General features: G+C 33.4%; 1 protein-coding gene across 2 annotated transcripts in view; it reads right to left on the bottom strand.

Annotated features, from left to right (window-relative positions):
* LOC119832751 (semaphorin-2A-like) overlaps nucleotides 1-21,295 on the bottom strand; it is a 511,596-nt gene that overhangs the window by 18,282 nt on the left and 472,019 nt on the right. For both annotated transcript variants that reach the window (XM_038356484.1, XM_038356483.1), the window contains 7 exons: nucleotides 18,984-19,071; nucleotides 17,769-17,820; nucleotides 17,466-17,528; nucleotides 13,758-13,865; nucleotides 6,227-6,497; nucleotides 4,391-4,621; nucleotides 1,050-1,308 (listed from right to left, as the gene is read on the bottom strand). In XM_038356484.1, coding sequence (XP_038212412.1) covers nucleotides 1,050-1,308; nucleotides 4,391-4,621; nucleotides 6,227-6,497; nucleotides 13,758-13,865; nucleotides 17,466-17,528; nucleotides 17,769-17,820; nucleotides 18,984-19,071 — 1,072 coding nt within the window. The remainder of the gene's footprint in view (nucleotides 1-1,049; nucleotides 1,309-4,390; nucleotides 4,622-6,226; nucleotides 6,498-13,757; nucleotides 13,866-17,465; nucleotides 17,529-17,768; nucleotides 17,821-18,983; nucleotides 19,072-21,295) is intronic.

The raw sequence follows: 21,295 nt of genomic DNA on the forward strand, positions 1-21,295 counted from the left end.
TAAATGTGCGACTTTCTCAAATCTTTATGTAATTGTCTGTTTATTTGTTTGAACACGCTTATAATAAAAGTACAGGATTGTATCACATATCCAACTGAAGGTTCTTACATAGGTTAACACATCAAGAAATTAATGCAATATTAAATTCAATCGACAATCAACGTCAGTCTAACATCTAACTTTCCATAAATGTAAATTTACCTTTATCATTGTACCGGCCTCCATTACTACTAACCAAGTTGTTTAAAAGCAACAATACAACATGTTTGGATGAAAATTAGCACAGCAAAAACATTAAAACGAATGTAACGCGTCCCCGATAGCGTCGAGCGATACGCCATCCGACACACAACGCTAAAGCCGTTTCTTTCCACGTTGACAACAAATCCCCACTTATTTAATTAAAAATTTCAATCTCGGTGCGTGAAATGTGTTATTTTCACGCTGGTTCAGGTGAAGTGTTAAAATCTCAGCGTTTCCACACGAGGATCGTGTAAAGTGTGGAAAAAAAAAATAATTGAACACCCTCGGGATGAGAGCGTCGGATAATAATTAACAGGACGTGTCGCTAGATAAAAGTGCCTGCGATTTCAATGAGCTTCTGTTGAGATTCCTGTGGCAAGTTTGTAAGCGATCGTCGACTCTGTTTACCTTCGTTTACTTTGTTCGGGAATAAGATTCTTGTCTTCAGACATATTGATGTAATAGCCGATTGTGATAATAATGTCTTGAATACAATGCGTTTGATTTATTTTCATTGCACTCGATACTGGCATAATGTTTTAATATCTTTGTCAATTTCGTTTGTGTGTTGAATGTAATGAAGGAAAATAATAAGCAAATTAATACAGTTTTGTAATCTGCTAGTGTTCCGCCTGTTTTCGCCCGCGGTACATGTATAGCTTTTTGAACGCAGGGATCAGAATTTTATAATCGGTCCTATTCCTGAGATTAGCACGTTCAAACAAACAAACTCTTTACTTTTATGTTATTAGCATAAAACGCTTTGCAGAACGTCGCACCAGAAAAGAATATCAAAGATATCTTACCTAATAAAATTAAGAACTGTGTCCGGTAGTGACGAAGTATCATTAACGCAGGTGCCAGGCCTCGGTTCCGGCACTCTACTGCTTATAACCGGCAGCCAAGCTGAACTGGACGTTGCCTGTTCCTTGAACTTCCCCTCAAATGCCTTCTGGATGTCGCCGATAGTAAATGTGCAAATAGCAGATCCCATAAGCCCAGTTGACGCGGTAGTAAACACTCCGTAGAAGCGACTGTCATCTCCGGGAACTTTGTAAATGCTCTCTGTTGAAACAAATTTTGAAGTTATGAAACCTTTGTCTAAACTAGTCTATACACAATCAGAATATTGCAATGAATTTTAAATATAGAATAAAATATGAATAATTTGCTCTTGCATTTGCTCTTTATTTAGCTCTTGCTAAATAACATTATAATATGTGCTTAATAAAAAATTTTATACTTTAAAATTATTTTTTTCAACTTTGAAAATAACATGAAGTAGAACGTACTTAAAGATCCAATTAAACAGGCAATAATTCTACATAATTGTATTTCATTATAGGCAAAACGAATTAAATTTACAACAAAATGTAACTGCGAACATAAAACAGATGGAGGTATTCTATTCAGACGCGATCCCGTTTCGCTTTTAATGTGTCCCGCGGGAGTCTGACTGAAATTCAGGAAGTGCTCTGTTGCGGATTAGGCGTCGTAATATTAGTTAAAGGGAAACCTTAAGCGGGTATTTTAATTGATTCAGTATTATATTAGAGCATAATCGAATAAAAGTCTTTGTTGATGTTGATATTGATTAGCTGCTAGTCAGCTTCAAGCTATTACAATATATACATATACAATATACATATATTGTACTTTATTGTACTTTAATCACGATTCTTACTTTGAAGTTTCTTTATTTAATTGTGATGTAATTACATAATACAACCCCTGTGAAAAGAAAGTTATATTACAGGTAACTAAATATTTCAACGTTTCTACAAACAATAATTTATATAACAATTCGTAATTGCAAGACAATCATAATTTTCCCAAAGTACAAGAGTTAGCAATCCAATTAATTGTAACTATTGTGGTTGTCAAACTTTACTCAGAAGTTATGACGATTAGTTCCAAGGTTGTAGATGTCACATAAGCTTAAATTGTTTGAATAATAATTACGAACTGTTCTGCACTATTTGAATTTGTTGGTTATTAGTTTATGTACACCATAATGTCAGTATATTTAACATAATTATTTTTTAACCCTTTTTAATTTTCTGAACGATAGATTATTACATTCATAACTTTATTAGATTTATTAGATACTTGTAAATAAAAATAGTAAATTATGATTATTGTTGCATAAGGTTTATTATTCTCAAACTATCTACTTCCATTGAGCAACCACTCCATTTAAAATATTTTCGTGGCATGTCGTTAAAAAAATGTAGGTAGGCATGTCATATCATAAATAACAGTTGTATTAAATATGAGAAAGGCGTAAAGCGATGTTTTGGGAGAAAGCAAGAACATATTTTACAAACAAAACACGAAAGAGTTGTCAAAACGAAAGCTTAGCGCGTGCCGACTATAAATATAATTTATTCTTTAACCTCCTTATTTAAATACCACCCGATCTGCGTAACACATGTTCATTTTTTTGTAATTCTGTATTATGGTATTATATAGAGTGTATTAAGAATTATAACAAAATCATCATTTAGGCACTGACTTAAAAAGAAAAAACCACATTATTTAATATAAGCTTGATATTATGGTATTGATATAAAACAGATGTCATATTAAAGACCAATAACTCTAGTATATAAATATTATATTTAATTTCTTTTATATTTTGTTTGCAAATGTATTTCAAAGATCGCCTGCCTCTGGATAATAAAAACCACTAACAACGAGTATGTCACATGTGAAGTGGGGTTAATTATAGCTTCAACTACTTATTTAAATATAATTATATTCATGAAGTTGTAAAAACCTACAGCAAAAGAGTTTAAAAACGGTATTGTCTCAAGAAAATAATTCTATTAAAATTTCTGGACATACTGTATACAATTTTGTTTCTTTGCTTAATAAAGCGGAAACTTTGGGCAATACAATATACAAAAACAAGGGCTTTTCATTTAATACTTTTAATTAAAAATTTCAACGTTAGCACGGACTCATAAAATTACCTTTCATTTTTATTTAAGTACGTGTTCTAGTTTGTTCAATGTTTTATAAGGAATGAGCGTGTTTATAATAATAAGGCGTTATATAGAATGTAGGTCGTAGAATACTATCATTATGTGCTCTTTTAATGTTAGTGTGAATGTAAAAATCTATTTACTGAACCCATAATGTTAAAGCCAGTCAATTTCATAAAAATAACACGGCTATTCTATTCTATACAATACAAGAAAAAAGTGGTTTCATTTACTATCAGGTTTTTAGGTTAGAATACGATTATACGATTTATCATAAACATCTTTCAACTTTATTCAGGCGCCGTATAGCAAAATCACGAAATCAAATCAAATCATGATGCTTTAATTTTTATCAGTATAGTTCATTAGATTAAAACCTACGATAACGAAGATGTTAACTTCGCAAAATAGCTCCAATAAGAGCTTGATATGTTGATCGAAAAAGTAATAATATATAATACGTATCAACATATACATGCATTTGAAATTAAAGTGAAAACGAAATATTACATTGCTTTCCTGTACACCTCAAATGACTTTTCTTTAATTGAGTCTTGGTGAAGTAAACGGTAAATATTTAAATGTTGCTATTACATTCTCATGAGTTATGCAAGGAATGCAGTGGGGGAAAGGCGTTAGAGGCAGAACGGTGCACATTAATATTAGATGAAGATTGGGATCGCGACGGGAATTGGCTACGCTTTTGTCGCTTAAATCTCTATGCACCATTGAATTGAAACTCCGTATGTTTGGCCGGAATTGACAGTCAATATTTGCGTGTTTGGTCGAAGGGACGTAGCGGGATGTAGTTAAAATTTAAGTGGGGAAGGTTTAGTTTGTTGTTCGAGTGAAGCAGAAAAATTTGGGGAGTTTTATGTACTTATAATTGAGTAAATTATATAAATAGGTGCTCGCGTAATGCTATCTTTGATGTTCGATAGAACAGGCATAATTCTATTCACAGATCTGTAAAAACGCAGGAGGATTATAAATTTTTTGTTCGTTACATAAATACATATTATGTTATTTTCTCTGTATCTAGAAGTAAATCTTTGGCGATAACATTTCATAAAATAAATGTATCTTTGACGTGACGATAATATTTCGGAAAACTGAAATTTCCTTACAAATAAACTTGCACAGTCAGTGCATTTACTTACGTATTTCATTGAAGTAGAATGGAAACTCTCCGGGAATGCTGCAGTTGAGTCTGGCTTTCAGATACGTAGCCCAGTTCTGGCTCAATATGTTCTTCCCTCCAGTATCGCGCTTACACACACGGGCTACCCTCGAGTACACCGCTTTCCCGCAGTTAATGTATTCCACCGCTGTCTCCCGGAAAAAGAATAACACGTATTCTCCCACGTCGAATGATCCGACGAAGTTTGGTTCTAGAAAAATAATAACATATAAATAAAATAACGTAATCGTGACGTAATAAAATAACGTAACGTGACGTGATTACCTGCGCTGTAAAGTGTTCGAAACGTCGGGTAATAATATAATGAATAAATCACGTTAAAAATCCGTTAAAAAGTTTTTAATTTCTAAGTGATTACGTATTTTATGTGAGAAGGGTTGTATGTATAAAAATAATTAAACTTAATTATTATTCACGATTTTCTTATAAAAATTAAAACAACAGAGAACCTAAAGTTACAATTTATAATATTTATATATAAAAATAAAAATTTAATTAAAATATTCAACCTATTGTAGCAGCGGCAAATCCCCACGTTATTACCAAGGCATCAAATCGCTGTTATTCCGTATGATATGCAATAAATATTAGATGAAGCCATGTGTCAATTACAATGTATAGAGGGTTTTATATTATTGTAATATAATAAGCACTCATTTATTGGCTTCAGAATAAAATCGACGCGTGTTTAGGATTAAATACACGTGTTTGTAGATCTATGCATTGCTAACGTCCATTGTAATCGCGAGCAAAAGCTAATTTCCCACCAGAAAATTAAAGCTATAGGAGAATTAGGACCTAATAAGACTTTAAAGCTTTAGAATATTAGGAGCTATAAATTATTGCGGCTTCGCAATTAGTTATCAAAGCGAATTTACGGCAATAGCGAGGCGCGGTTCAATGGATTAAATTTTATTAAAAACATTCGAGATTCTAAAAATTTCGACTTTTAAAATATTTTTTTGGTTTTTGAATATCATGCGCTTGAATGTTACATATAAAAAGATGTTCAATTATTATTGTATTAAATTACTGCGATAACCTAAATACCTTAGCCATACATAATTAAACACATATCATGTTTGCACTTTGTACGCTATTCATATAACACGCAAATAATATCACGTAAACTTCATAACAACAGCAATTACATACACATTGATTACTTTAATAAGTACACAAAGAACAGAAATAAAAGTACAAATAACACGATATCCGAAAGTTAAACCGAATTTATCGTCCCATAATTTCTATACAGAATACTCAGGAATACAAATTAACGAAAGATTGGAGGCATATAACCGTTCATTAGAGCGAAAACAGTGTAATTTCGATTGTTTAGTGGAAAACAGGCCAATTTCTGTTTAATTCGCATAATCCCTATGACTGAAACAATTGTTCTAATGATAACCAGCGTAGCGTGGTTTGCTGTCGAATATAGGAGCTGACTTTAATGATTATGAATTAATTTGTCGATAAATTAGTAGCGTTCAAGTCGAACTACTATATTTCCAATTTAGGAATAATGATTAACGCAGTATTATTCCGTCACTAATCTATTAATTACTTTTGTCTCACTAGTACTATTGATATAAGTAATTCTTAGATCTTTTGTCTCTGAATTATTTTAATATTCGGTACCTACTAATTTGTAATCAAGACAAATTTTGCAATCAAAGATTGGATTGTCATTTAGTTATATTATGTTTCAGTTGTTGTGATTATGCTCGGACTTTTGGGAATATGATATAACATACACATATTTTAAATAAAAAATGCATAAAAACACACTTACTGTCAAGCCACTTGGAGTCGTATTTAAGTGTCCGTTTGAAGGAGAATTCTCGGCGTCCCGTGGTCAAGTTGTGCAGGTCAGTTCTAAAAATGACCGTGTCGGCCTTTGTGAATTCCGCGTTAGTTCCCGAGTACAATGCGGGCAGGGATCCCGGGTTGCCTCTCTCCACCCACAGCGCGGTGGAGTTGTCGGCGGGGTCGTACGGACACTTGGCGACGCCCATACCGATCCCCGGCACGTACTCGTGCCGAGGCAGGTGTGTCAGATTCGACTGCAACAAAACAATACCGTTTATTTTTATCGCCACCTTCCCGATACCTGTACAACGCGTAAATAGACATTTGCATGGAATTGCTTTCGAACCCTCGTCCCGGCAGCCGTAAAAAGTTAAATATTAAAAATTTTACGCGCAAACACTTTGATTTCAAGCGCTATTAATCAAAGGCGTTTTTAAACCAAACAAGTGGATTTATGTGTCTGCCGTAACAGCCCTCCGCACTCGAAAACACATCTGCTATTAATTTTACCTAAATCCATGTCCGTTCCATGGCGATTTATCGACCGAAACTTATTATTTTAAAAGACGCTTGAATATTTTCGACATCGTATGGGCGTCCTGCGGTCTCCTCTATTAGTATAATGCGATGGGTGGCGGGACCGTTTTCAAAATTATCATAAAATTACTAAATGTAGCATAAACGTGGGGTGGGCAGCACCCGACATCGTGGATTGAGACTTTATGTAAATTTTAACGATGCCGCGACCATCGGCGGCACCTGTGACCCGCACGCCTCCCGGCACCTGACGAAAACCTATGTCGTTTTTATTTCAATAAGCTGAGAATTAAATTAGGCATGAGGTGGCGCCCGCTGCGACCGCCCGGGGAGCGACGCGGGTCTCCTCATTTCTTGCCATAAGTTAAAGATAAGTTAAGAGGTTTTTTCCTTTATTATGGAGTATGTAATTGAGATATCAACGTGGCAATTTATTAGTTTGTATTACTTCATCTATTTCATATTTTTATTGCATACATTACTTACAACGACTGTACTCTCTTCAACTTTTGTAAACATTTAATTCATATTAATTTTATAAGTACTTAAAAACTGTGTTGTCTTTATATTAGATGTACTCAACGTGTGGGAAAGTGGCAATTGTCAAAGCACGAGATTTGCAAACAAGATGGTAAGTAGGTACATTATTTTACAAAACGAAACGAAAGTAAGCCCAGAATAAACAAGCAAATGGATCGGACGGAAGAGCTCGGGGGCTTCCCCTTGCAGAATAAGAAAGTTTGTGGACACCCGCAACCTTCATTAGGCCCTTGCTTTGTTTGTTTACCAAATTACCATCTTTAAAGCTTTTCAGTGACGGAATGAAGCGTCCGGCGATGATAATGATTACGCATTGAGTGAAAGTTGGCAGCCCAAGGATTTACATCTGTTTGCCTCACGAATTTTAATGTTTTCTTATTTCGTGACAAACTTTATGATTCCATGTTTACGAATGAGGAAAAGGGGTTGTTGTTTTATTTAAAAAATAGAATTTTGAGAACGAGGTTTAATATTTTAGATGATCAGATGATTTATTACGAAATAATGTCTATTAACACTCAAAAGGAAAATTATGGTATCTAGATATAAGTAAAACAATTATTTCCACATCTTTTTAATTAACTATAGATTTGAGCAGACACAGTTTAGAATTGAATAATTCCGTCGTTAAACCCTAACAGTAGAATGAGCTTTTACAAATACGATCGATAAGCTATAATAGAACAAAAGCCCGCACCTGAATACGTTCCTTAAACGTGACAGACTATGATAGCTCTCCAATACATTTTGAATATGGATGAGTCTCCTAACTTCTCAGACTAAGAATTTCGAGATTCCCGAAATTGGTGCGGTTTCTAAGACAATTTGATAGTTATGTAATCGGATGATGAGAGTATAATTAAGTTGCTGAAGTGCTTAGTTAGTATGTTATGTAATCGTGAATCTTGGAATTTAATTAAATTAAAGTTTAATCCATTATTAATTTTTCTTACTTATTTTTTGCATTTTTGAAAAACTAACTTATTGTGATTAATTGAAGGCTCTCTGAAGTATTTAAGAAAGTCAAATCTACAAATTTGCAGCTATCTTGTCTACTAATCTGATGTCATCTCGTTATGTATTTATATATAAATATGTTATGTATTTTATATTTGTATTTTTATATATATAAAAGTATGTATAAAAGTATGTATTTATATATATATATATATATAAACAGTTATTTATAACTAAGTTAATATTGTATACGGATTATTTTATATGCTCTTAATTCTTTGCATTGATTGCCTTCCTGTTCTAGATATATACGTCTCACTATATTTACATAAGCTTATATTCAAAGTTTCAAAAGATTAAAAAATATCTAGCAATTAAAGAAGGCTCATTTTGCTGTCCGTATTAAAACTAATTAAGCATTATAAGATCGTATGACGAGTTAATTTCCTATTTTGAAGCTTAAATTTTTGGTTTATCTCCAATTGTCGTATACAACAGTGAAAACCAAATGACATCAACAAAGTTTTAGTTATTTCTTGTTACATTTTAGAGTCACAACAACCCCTTTGATCTATATCTCAGGCACACAAAGCAAATCTAAATTGCGAGATATCGAGACGGGTAAAGTTTTGGCAAGCGTGTCACTAACAGCTAATGATTAGAGGCCAATATGAAATTGTCACATAATAACTAGTTAGTGTTCTATAGAAGTTTATACTGAATATTATGCTAAGAGGTTTCGATCGTCTCGGTTATTTGCACAAAGATTTTGCATGACTAAGTTCGTCTTAAAAGTTTGTCCTTTCAACTCAAATAAGCGACAGCAATTCCGCGGTATAACATAGTTTAAGTATAAGCTACTTTATGGATGAGATAAAGACAGTAAATATTTGAAAATAATTGTTGATTACGACTACGTGGAAGAGCTTTCTTGTGTTTTATTTACGTGAATACGAGAAGACAGAAGTTATGATTAAATTATGAATAATTATAATTAAATGTAACTTTTATATCTGATGTGTTCATCAATATCAATACAAGAGCCTAAGCAAATTAATTGGTAAAATGTGAGAGTCTTTGTTTTTGCAGTACATTTTCATAATCCGCACCGCACCACATAATCAAGTATTGCAAAGACAGCATAGACAGATTTATTGTGGGAGTCGAGCATGCTTCGGCACGAATTGGGCCAGCTCGCACCGGGGAAGTACCACACCCCCACAGAAAACCGGCGTGAAATAGTGGCATGCCACTGTGTTTCGTACGGTGAGTGGGGAAGCCGGAGGCCCGTTTCCTTTTCCTCACCCGTCCCAGTCCATTCCTTCTTTCCAGTCGTTAATCCATTCCTTTTCCCTTATCCCAAAAAAGCGGGCAGCGCATTCGCAGAGGCCCAACCTTTGCGAATGTTCATGGCCGGTGGTGATCGTTTACCATCAGGCGAACCACCAGCTCAGTTGCCCGCTATGACATAAAAAAAAAACAGAGTAATTCAAAAGTCAAAAGACACCTCGTAGTAAAATGATGTATAAACTAACGTGAATTTAATGTACCTTCTTGCCAAATCGTAGTTTTATTATGATAACAAAGCAAACAATAGCTATTCCGGCAAAGATATTGGATCCTAATTCTGAATGAGACGAAACCACACCTGTGTTCGGCGTCTGATATACGCGAATCGATTGAAAGCAACTTTCATATGACTAAAATAAGTTTGGAAAAGCTTTTAGCTGTTAGATAGATTTATACTTATCCTCATTAAGAGAGCTATGCTTTGTAGCACGATTTTATATTCAACACATTATTTTGAGAACGAATAGAACGACTATATTTAGTGGAGACGACAATACAACAATAAATCACACAGCGTTAATACTAAGCTCATATTTGTATTTAGAATATATAAAAATTTAGCATAAGACATGTTATTTCATGCATTTTAATTATAAAAAATGGAAAGAACTTGATTTACAACGATTTATTCACAAATCTGTAAGAGTATGACAGATTATATTTCCATACCCAAATATCACCATATATTTATTTAGTTTATATTTAAAATCAAAATTAAAAGAATAATCTGTAATCTTTAAATGCAAGAATTGTATTTATTTGGTTTTTTTACAATGATTTTAATAATTAATTTATTTTCCAGCAAAACACACACGCGTAAATAAACATGACCATATCTTCCATTATCTGTTCCAGAGACTTGATAGCAAAAATTTTATTCTATTGAGACGATAAAAAAACTTCAATTCGCTCGCTTCCATATAAACTTTGCTTCGCGTTTCGCATATCAACGACGTTTTCTTTAACCAGCTGCCGTTCGCAAATGTAAGAAAACAACCGCACGAGTGGTAACAAGTTTCCGCCATAAACTCATGTGCAATGCACCTCCGAGAATCTTAATGAGAATACTTAAAAATGCTAAAGGGAATGCTTCTGACATGCCGACATACAAAAATACACGAACAAGTCAATATTAACATTTAAAAAATTGTTTTATTTAGGGTAATTATTTCTAACAACTTTAAACACCATAAGCGACGTACTCAAGCGCTTTACATTTTGCATTTTGTTACTCTAAAACCCGGCACATTCTTGTAATCGTTCGCACCTTTGTTCCATGAAACCAGTCCTGTGAGCACTCAGGCTGCTTTCGTATGTAAAACTGTTCACAGACACCAAAATGATTAAGCAAGTGCTGTGAAGCGTCCACTGAATGCCCTGTATGGCTTATAACGTGATTTTGTCAAGTGGTCTCACACACGTCGCGGCGCTCGTTATAATTATGGTAATGACGCTTTTACCGGTGTATCACACCTAGCTCAGGTGGGATAATCGTTTACGGCGTTGTTTGTTGTACTCGCTATTTGCTTCAATCATATTATAAGTTACTTCACTATTATATAATTTAGATGTTCGACAACGTTTACACCTGAGAGTAAATTATGATATTATAAAAGTTATCAACTAATCCTTTGTATTAATAAACATAGGTTTGTTCATGAAAATCAAAATGTAAGAACATTGTTATAATTCCGCTTCATTTAGCACGTGTGACGGAACAGGTTGAATGTTTTCAATTTAAATGGGAACAATCAATAAGCGGGGCTTATCGCATTCATTCGGCCGGGATAAATGCGATGTGTTTTAAATCTGCTATACAAATTGTCCTATTGTTATGCATGGCAACCGGTAACAAACGATACCTTTGTTTTATTCGATCCAGCGAATCACTTCCCTTTTATTGCTCTTTCTCACTTCGATAAGCTATGCGTCCATTGTCTATTGTTGATTTTTAATAACTATTGCATAGGCGAATAAACTTTAAACGTACAGAGTAAATAAATTGCAAGTGAACTTATTTAAATATTATTCACCGTTATGCATAAATTGTAAAATAAAGTCACAATGATTTCTGTTTATAGACGACTCTTATCGCGACTTGTTCCAATACAATATGAAAAATAAATGAAAACCGATTGCGCGTCGTCGCCGGGAACGCAATCGCATCCGTCATTTGTTTCGAATTCCCTTCGAACCGTAAACCGCCATTTGCAATAGAATAGATATAAATTGGTGCAGCCAATATGAAACATTTTGGTTTGTATCAGCCTGCCTGTCCCTGAGCCCTATCAATTGCGTACATGTGATTTCACTCAATTTTTGAAACTGACGCGCCCTTACCCCTGGGAGGGAGCGAACGCATTACTCAAACGACAGATTATGCTGTGATATTTATTACTCATGCTTCAAGTATATATTCATTTAAATTAATTTTCCGGACTTGCACATTTCTATATCATAATTCAGTTGATTTTATTCTCAAATAGCTGTATAAACTGTATAAAGTAGTTATAATAAGTAAAGACCATGGATTATTTCACAGATAAAAATGTCGACAAATAACAAAGTATGTAGAATATGCAAATATTAAAATAAGCAATATCAGAAATTAATTTATTTATGAATGTCAGGCACTATCTCTGTTGCAGCAGTGCTCTGTAGCGCAGGGCCGGCGGCAAGTATCCGATCGTATTCAATACTTCCTTCCCCACAAACGTAATATATTTTCAATTTTCAACGTTCCCGCTCTCGGTTTTTGACTTTTAATACGATTTATCGTCACAAAACTGTATTTTTATGTACCGTGTAATAACAGCTATTGGTTTCGATTTGCGGTTGTTACAAATGAAATTCGATTCATGTAATTTTTTATTTTTGTGCATGGTGAATATATTTTGAAGTATATTAATAATACGAGTAAATAATGTTATGAGGTATTTTCAATTGGTTTAAGAACATACCTACATTTCACTTTATGTGTAATTACACATATTTTAACTGTTTTGTTTTTAAATCCATGGCGTGTTAAAATTTGTCACGGGTTTTCAAGAGTCAATATGAAATACGATAAAGCGTGATAGGGGTCAGAGTGATATATCATAATTTTATTATATGAAAAGCCAAAAGCAGGGAAAGTGAGAGGTGAAGAGAACTCAGCGAATTTATTGCGGCCTGCTTTCGATACCTATTGTGAAAATTCATTATACGACTTAAAAATCGATGGAAATGACTTATCAACGAGCGCTTTATAAAATACGGCACGTGCTTTAAAATTTGAAATTCGAAATACATTGAATAAAATTGTCATTGGATGTCGTCTTTACGGAGTCCTTCAGCTGGAAATACCTTAAGCAGCGTCGAGAAAAATCTGTTCTCGTCTTATGGCGTCATTTGGAATCAGTATCCGTGAAATTTGTCGCGGTTGCTAGCGTGAAGTTACTTTACGTACTCACGGATGCATCTTCTGCTGAAACGGAGCTGTGAGACGTGATGCGTTATGAACATACAAATAAGGAAATCTTTTCCGGAATTTCTATACATTTTTCACTAAGCGCGAAGCGGACCGTAATGCGAATTGTATTTTTGATACATTCATAAATCTGCGAAAATGTGCGAGTGGTATTCAATTAAATCTTATAATCGCCTTGGTGTAATTGCAAAATAACGATACAAAGTTATATTTTGGATTTTATTTAGACTTACATTAAGTGAAGTGGTCAGCGAAAAAGCATATCCTTTAATAGGGATTTACAAGATTGTGACAGAATTCTGTTTTACCAATTTCGTTGCATAAAGTCATGTTGTCTTATTTTATTTACAGAAAACCTGTTGAGATCTGTTGCATCTTTGGCTTATGTCCAACATCATGTTGGACCACTTCAAGAACTAGTGCCAGATATAGAATAAATAGCCTTCACGTTTACGTAAGCGTGCCAAAGAAGTACCTAAGACCGATAGAATCTTAGTGGAAAATTGACTTTATAAATTGACAGTGAAAATTTTATCATTGTGGATTGTAAACGGAATAGTCCACCTTATGTCGTTCCTATTAATATATGTAAAAACAAAACTTTTCACAAAAAAATAACTTTTTTAATCCACATTATAGTTGTATATACAAAAATACTTACATATAGTACCCAGTCTTTAGGGCTGTGCGCATTGGTTCCGCAAATATATAAACGGGAGCCATCTCCCATCGGTTGGATCACTCGTATGTGATTACGGCAATCGAAGTGCTAAAACAAAAAATTGCATTTAAATTTCAAATAACTTCCAACATTTTATCTATATATGTATGTTCATTATAATATAAATCGTCTCAAAATGAAGATTCATGCTAATTGATGTAGTTGTTCTAAGCCAGAAATGGTTATAAGATTTATGGTGTTATACTATATACAATGCTGATTAAAACTTTAAATTCCATTGCGTTGATGTTACAGAGATGAGCTGCAACGCAACGAAGGAACCACATATTCGATGCATCGAAATTTTATTGGAATAATAGTAATTCCAAAGAGTGGGTGAACGTTCACTGGCCGTGATTATGTAAATTTGCGTCCAACATAAATATTGAACGGGGCATTAATATTCCGTGTGACAGGAGTGTGCGTTGCTCGTTTTAGTGAACAAAATGATGCTTGAAATAATTTCAATACATTTCACTTCATAAGTGAATTCGCGCCACAATGAATATTCAGTTGTCGCAGCTCCAACTTCTTTGATAAAACAGACGGTATCTGCATATGGAATGTTTTTTGTGAAATTTATTCCTTATTGTTAATTTTAAAAATTACTGCTTTATGTTTATTCGTTGCTCGTGCTTTGCAGAATTGCAAAACATTATATTTAATTATAAATTACATTACGTAACGAAATAATGTAATGTATAAATAATATAGCTGATTAGTGATAGCAGAGCTCTCAAAAATCCACCCAATATATCATCATTATCACGCAAGTCATTGAAGGCTCGATAGTAAATGATTAAGCAAACAGTTTCAATTAAATGTTCAATATTTTATGCGCATACTAATATACGATATGTTTATTTTTGCGATATTTCAAAAGCAATATACTGTAGTGATACGCGGCTTCTGCGGTCGGTCGAGAGATTGAAACTAATTTTCTCCACGTCACTGCGGTATCCAGGTACCATTGTGCGGACATTGTATTTTGATTTTATGACATACAGTCGGGTGGAAATGACAAAGAATTTTTAAATTTACTTGGAAAGGTTATTTTAACGCTCGCGTACAAAACTTTATTTTTTGGGATTAAATTGATTTTCGTTGATTGTAATCTTTTTAATTAAAATCTTAGAAATATAGAAAAACAGGTATTTTGATTTTTTAATCGTTTACATTAAGTTGTAGATATGTTAAGAACTATTGTCTCATATTATATCTATCCAATTAAATGACCAAATATGCAACGAATAAAAACTTAAAAAGAAAGTAAACCATTATATTTAGATTTAAAAACAGTAATTACGCTTGTCCTGCAGTATAATTCTCTTATTAGAGTAGCTGAACAGAACTGAATGTTCATTCCCTTTCCCCGGCGTAATCCCAGTTCGTAGTTTTCACGTAGAATAGGCGCGTGGAAATAAACAATTAGGCCGAGTTCTTTGTTTTCCCGTAAAAACTTATGCCACACTTTCTTTCAGGCTCGGAGGTAACTTTCCGAGAGATTGTTCTAAAGTAATTATCGGATTAATATACTCGGAACGTTCAACCGTTGTACTGACGCGAACAGAAGCGTTTTACGCTCAGAAACAATCAGAATTAAGCAGAACAATCAGACTCACGTCTGAGTTTCTTTTAACGGCACTTAGCCGGGCGCTCGCATAACTTCACTTCGAACTAATGCTTTCGATTGGTCCATTTCGTTAATTATTCGCCACTTTGTACGTAAGTAGATTTACGACCGGCTTTACTTTTTCGCGCGTTTTTCTTCAGAGAGGTTTTAAGTAAGGAATCGCACCAATATTTCTATACGTAATGGTTCCTTGGGGTGGATATAACATATTTGCATTGCTAATGAAGTGCTCGTTTATATTAACAATCGATGGTTAAGGCGTTTTTGAGTACTGGAGTATAAATTAGTAGGAAAAATTATCTAAAAGAAATGTTTTACTTCGTTACATTTATATGTTTTCGAAACATTCAATTTTTATTAATAATGTAATGTTTGTTCTAAGTTCATTGAACATTGAATATGTGATCATTATTTTAAGTTTAAACATTATTTTAAAAAACAATTCTAAGATCTCAAAGTACTCTAAAGCATAAATAATTACATATCGTTATGTAACTATTTATAAGGAAAATAAACGAATTGCATTATTAATAGCGTTGAGTTATGAGTGTCGCCGAATATAATATCAAAGATTATTATGACAAGAGCACGGGCTCGTTATTTTAATCCCATACTTTTTCGTAAAGATTCGCAATCAAGCTTTTATCTAGCGATTTTCCCGATACGATCGCAAAGAACAATGACTTAAAACAACAAGAAGAGTGTCAAGCCGATAGCCTCACAGAATCTGCCGACGGCGATCCCCAGCCTTTTTCGTGTTACGACATCGTGTTTAGAGAAAGGAAACTCGTAGACAGCGGAACTTTGATTATAGCTTTCAAAGAGTAGCCATTTCATTCACGATTGAGGTGAGAGACTCGAAAATAATTCTTTTTTATAACCCTCTTTTATACTAATAAAAGGAATTTATTTTTTCTCTTGCAAAAGTATGAGCGGGTAGCATGTGGTCTATTGCTTCTCTTGTAATAAAAGTTTCGCTTTCTATTTGCTTTCGTCTATATAACGGGTTACATTTGTGGTGTAGTTTTTGGATTCGAGATATTTGCGGATAATATCTTATTAGTTTTTTATGCAGGTTTTAGCATTTTCAAATGCATAACCAAAATTTTCACTCTAAGCGAATATATTTTTTTTCATTAAATATATAAACTTGTAAAGTATGGTTAGGTTTATTTGATAATAGTATTAAAAAAAAACTATAATATGATAAATATATCTAGTTATTAATAATACGATAAGAATAACAATAATAAATCTGAAATTTTCATTAAAATACTATGTGCACAGTTAAAGTAAAATTGTTCATTGGGTGAAAAAAATTGAGATTTAAATAAAAAAAAATCAAAACGCCAAGATCGGACGCGGCGATTATTGGATTAGCGAATCGTGCAGTGCAGTAATTCTGCAATCGGCCCAATCTTCAGACCGCGGTGTAACGGGGAAATAAAACAAATATTGCTCCTACGTAGCGATTGTAAATCAAAATTAACGGCCTTAATATAGCGAGTAGAGCGTGGCTTTAAGCTCCCGCTATGAAATATGCCCGCTTCCCGCCGCTCACCGTTAAAAATGAGATTAAATCTTGACGGAAATAGTGCTAGTTGTGTGCAATTTACTGGAGAACAAAGGGTTGTTATTGATTTAATGAAACAATAATAACAACGCGTCTCACCACTTTACTTTTCTTAATTTTCCTTTGACGTGGCTTGTTCGATTCGAATTACGGGAATAGAAACGTAGAAACGCGAAAGTTTTAATTGTAGACGATTGTGAGATTTCACGAATAAATGAAATTGATCTTGTTTAATATTTGTGTTGGCGATAAATACAATTATATATATAAAACAGTTTTTTACACTTTTTCGTTTAGGAAAGTTATGTTATTATTCTGATTACTATTTAAATAATCATTAAATAAACTAGAAATTTAACTTTGGAGTATTTTGATAAATAAGTCTTTTGGATTTCCTATATTTGCGATATTTCATCAAGTAAATAAAATTAAATGCGCTTACCTCTGATTTTCCTTTCGACACACATTGCGCAACGTTACTTGGTTCTAAGTTTAATGCATCTCTCTGTAATAAAAATAAATACATTAGAACACTTCTCATACTTGAAATTAATTTGATTTGAAATTATATAATTGTATGCTTATTCATAAAACTAGTTCTCTTATATTAATTAAATTACGAAATTAAAATTTGTATTTATAACGTGAAAGTATTAAATATGAATCTTAAATATCGTAATTGTCATAATCAGTTAAATTGTTACTAGAATGTTCTATTGATGAAAATAAATAAAGCTATACTTACGTCACAATGTGATGCACTGATGTTATTCATGTTAAGTCGATACAATCTATCCCTGTAACAATTACAAATACGGTTAATTTAAAGAATGGTAAATTTAGTAAATTAAAATGAACGTCATTTCTTTAGCCTACAATCCATATATATAAAAAGTGGTGTTAATTACACTATTTATAACTCAAGAAGGGATTAATCGATTTGGCTGAAAATTTGTGCAGAGGTAGCTTAGAACCAGGAGACGGATGTGGGAAAGTTTTATTTAATAACGGGAACATGCGAGGCAAACCCGGGTCTATCTTTCCTGCAACTAGGCCAGCAAAACCGTGGGCGGAAAGCTAGTAAATTATAAAAATAAATGTCGCTTTAGTTTTATGCAATATCTGCGTTATATGATTAAACAAGCTATAAGTGAACACTTTTTTTTATCAAAACCTTAACCGCCTTCCCTTCCTTTCCAAAGTTGACCAAATTTAAATGGGACTTCACCGGAGGCCCCAGCTTTCAAAAACAATAAACATAAAAAACCGTTCAACCAAACGAAAGTTCTGAGGTAAAAAAGCCAAATAATACAGTCGAATTTATGAACTCGACTTTTTTGAAGTCGTTTGAGACTATCTATAAAATAAGACTGTATATATATAATTGTTAACTTATCTCACAGATAATAGTTTCATATCGGCAAACGTTATATACCATTCATACAAAACTATAATGAATGTTTGCTGAACATCGTCTTCAGTATAAAATGATACGATGCAATATTGTTGGGAAACTTTTGTATTGACAAATACGAAATAAATTTATATAGTAAAAACTCGATCAGCGCAATATGTATTAGCTCTATTCTAGCACTGACTGGAAATGTATAAAGCTGTTATTTCGGTTACAAATAGGTTAAAATTATAATTAAGCAAACTTTTGGATCAGCAGATTCTTTGCATAAGAGACCATAAAACATATTCAATCATAACTTTTCTGCTTAACTGGGCCCGTATCTTTTACCTAGTCCTTCTACTCTATCTCTTCATCCTCGTCACCAATCCTCTCCTTATCCCCAATCCCTTAAAACAGCGCATTTGTAGACCATACCTCTGTAAATTTTTATGAGCGGTGGTGATAGTTTAACATAGGCGAACTACCAGCTCGGTTGCCCGTTATGACATAAAATAAACAAAAAATGATTATTCAGTAAAATAATAGATGAATAATAATACTTACATTGCTCCAACATAGAGAGCATCTCGTTTCGTGTCCACGAAGAAGGTCCTGTAGTACAGGGTGCCGCACGAGAACTCACGAACATGGTCTGAAAAAAAAGGAGATAGGTTAATGTTTAATGACCAATGTTATATTAGATGAAGGCAGTTACTTCTTTTGGTCACTTTTTATAAATTTCATAAACGCTTGTTACACTCTTCTAGTTAATAACATATCAATATAAGAAATTAAAAAAAATCTCATTTCAATGCTATAATTGTATTGTGCATATCGACATTTTAATGTAAAATTATGACGATGATAACTATATTATCACTAAATCGATTCTGAGATGACAATTGCATATTGAGCTTGAAAAACACTATCAACTTTGCTATTTATATTTTATATTCATAGGTTTTAACCTTTTTTTTTTGGTGTTTGCAAACTGCCAATAGTGGATAAAGTCACGCACCAAACATTCACTAGTTTTGCAAGCAATAACAATCTCGATGGAAACGAAAAAAAAAAACTAAAAGTGTATAACGTATAACGACTAACTGCAAATGCCACGTGACGAATTTAAACAGTTTTCGTCTAACGTATATAAAAATAAAGAAATATCATAGTATGTGCGTTTGATTTTACGCGAGTATTATGCATTTAGAAATTATAACTTTTTTACGGATTTTAAACACGATTTATTCATCATATTATTAACCCGACGTTTCGAAAACACTTTACAGCGAGTGTGGTCACGGGGAGACTAAGTCGTTAATTTATAGAAATATCGTAATTAAACTTACCAATCTTATATAAAAATTATTACGTTTTATTGTCACATATTTGGAAAAATTTCATCAAACGCTGTTTACTTTACGCTTGCTTGGTAATGACGTTTATCAGGCACATAAATACCCTTACAAAACCGAATTCTACGAATATGAATATCAACAAACGAATGAAATAAGTCAAGTGAAAAGTGTATTTAAAGAATACATACGAGCGAGAATAACGCTCTTTGTAAATGCGCTTCAGAGTGTGAAGTTTAAAAAACCCAAACGTCTCCGTCTGACATACCGTAAGACGAGTTCGCGCGGAAGACTTTTCAATGTGTTCACCTATTTGCGTCTGCCTTACGGAATACATTTTTCACGAAGCCACCCGTCACTGTCTTTTATACTAGACGAGAGAAAATTTTGTATTCTATAAAAATTATATGTAGAAATTCGCGACGTGTTATGTTTCCAATTTTAAAATTGTTTCTTGAGACATGCTTGGGACTACGAGCCTTGGAGGTGAAATAAGTGTTAAGGAATGTCTCTAGATTCATAAAGATTTCTTACGGATTTATTAGTTATATTGCATTGAACGTTTTTTTCTTAATTATTAATTATTTAAACCTTATATTAATAATGCTATGAATGCTGAGATAGAGGTTTTATAGTATAACCAAAAATAAAATAAAGCACCCATGTCAATGCTACCTCCACAATACCTTTTACTTCCACAATAGGCAAATGCGACCTACTTTAGCTCCTAGCTGAGGACGTCCCAATTTGATTGGAAGAGAAACAAAAAGACAAAGTTGTTTCGTTGACAATGTTTCGATGTAAATGAAGTTTGAATAGGGTATGTGACGTGTGGACGTGGGAATAGTGCAGGTGCGAATTCAGAAATCAGTATTGCGCAGACCCGACGCCGCTGGGACTTTACTGTTGTATCACCAATTTGCATACGTGAGTCTGGAGTTTCGTCGTCAGTCGTGTCTAAGTATTCTAAAAGTGCTTCGGTAAATATTTGCTGATGCAAATTTAATTTTAAATTATGCAATTTTATATGCATTTATTTGCCAGAAATGCGACATATTACTTTTCTAATATTCAGTATAGTATTCTAGGTCTGTAATTTATATCTATCATTTTCTTTGGTCAATCTACTCGTGCATAGATCTATGGACTTTAGGACAAGTGGGGACTTGTAAAATTGTTTCTCGATTATTATAATAATTATACTTGGAAAATTAGATACTCTACAAGGTCTTTTAGTTTTAGCCCCCGACGTTCTAAGGTAAATTATTGTATCTGTGACATCATAGCCTATGTTTTCTATGTAAAGGTCTTATATATGATTATTATTTGAAGTATGTTTGCAGGAAATGGTAGCAGTTACCTCGAAGATAAGAAGTTAATAGTCTGTTAGAATTCCAGTCAATAGAAGAAATAATTTCAAAAGGTGGTTCTATTTTTCATTACGTTCATCATCATCATCATCATCATCAGCCCATATATGTTCCCACTGCTGGGACACAGGCCTCCTATGAGGGTTCAGGC

Source organism: Zerene cesonia, chromosome 16, assembly GCF_012273895.1.
Source record: "Zerene cesonia ecotype Mississippi chromosome 16, Zerene_cesonia_1.1, whole genome shotgun sequence".
Classification (NCBI taxonomy): domain Eukaryota; kingdom Metazoa; phylum Arthropoda; class Insecta; order Lepidoptera; family Pieridae; genus Zerene; species Zerene cesonia.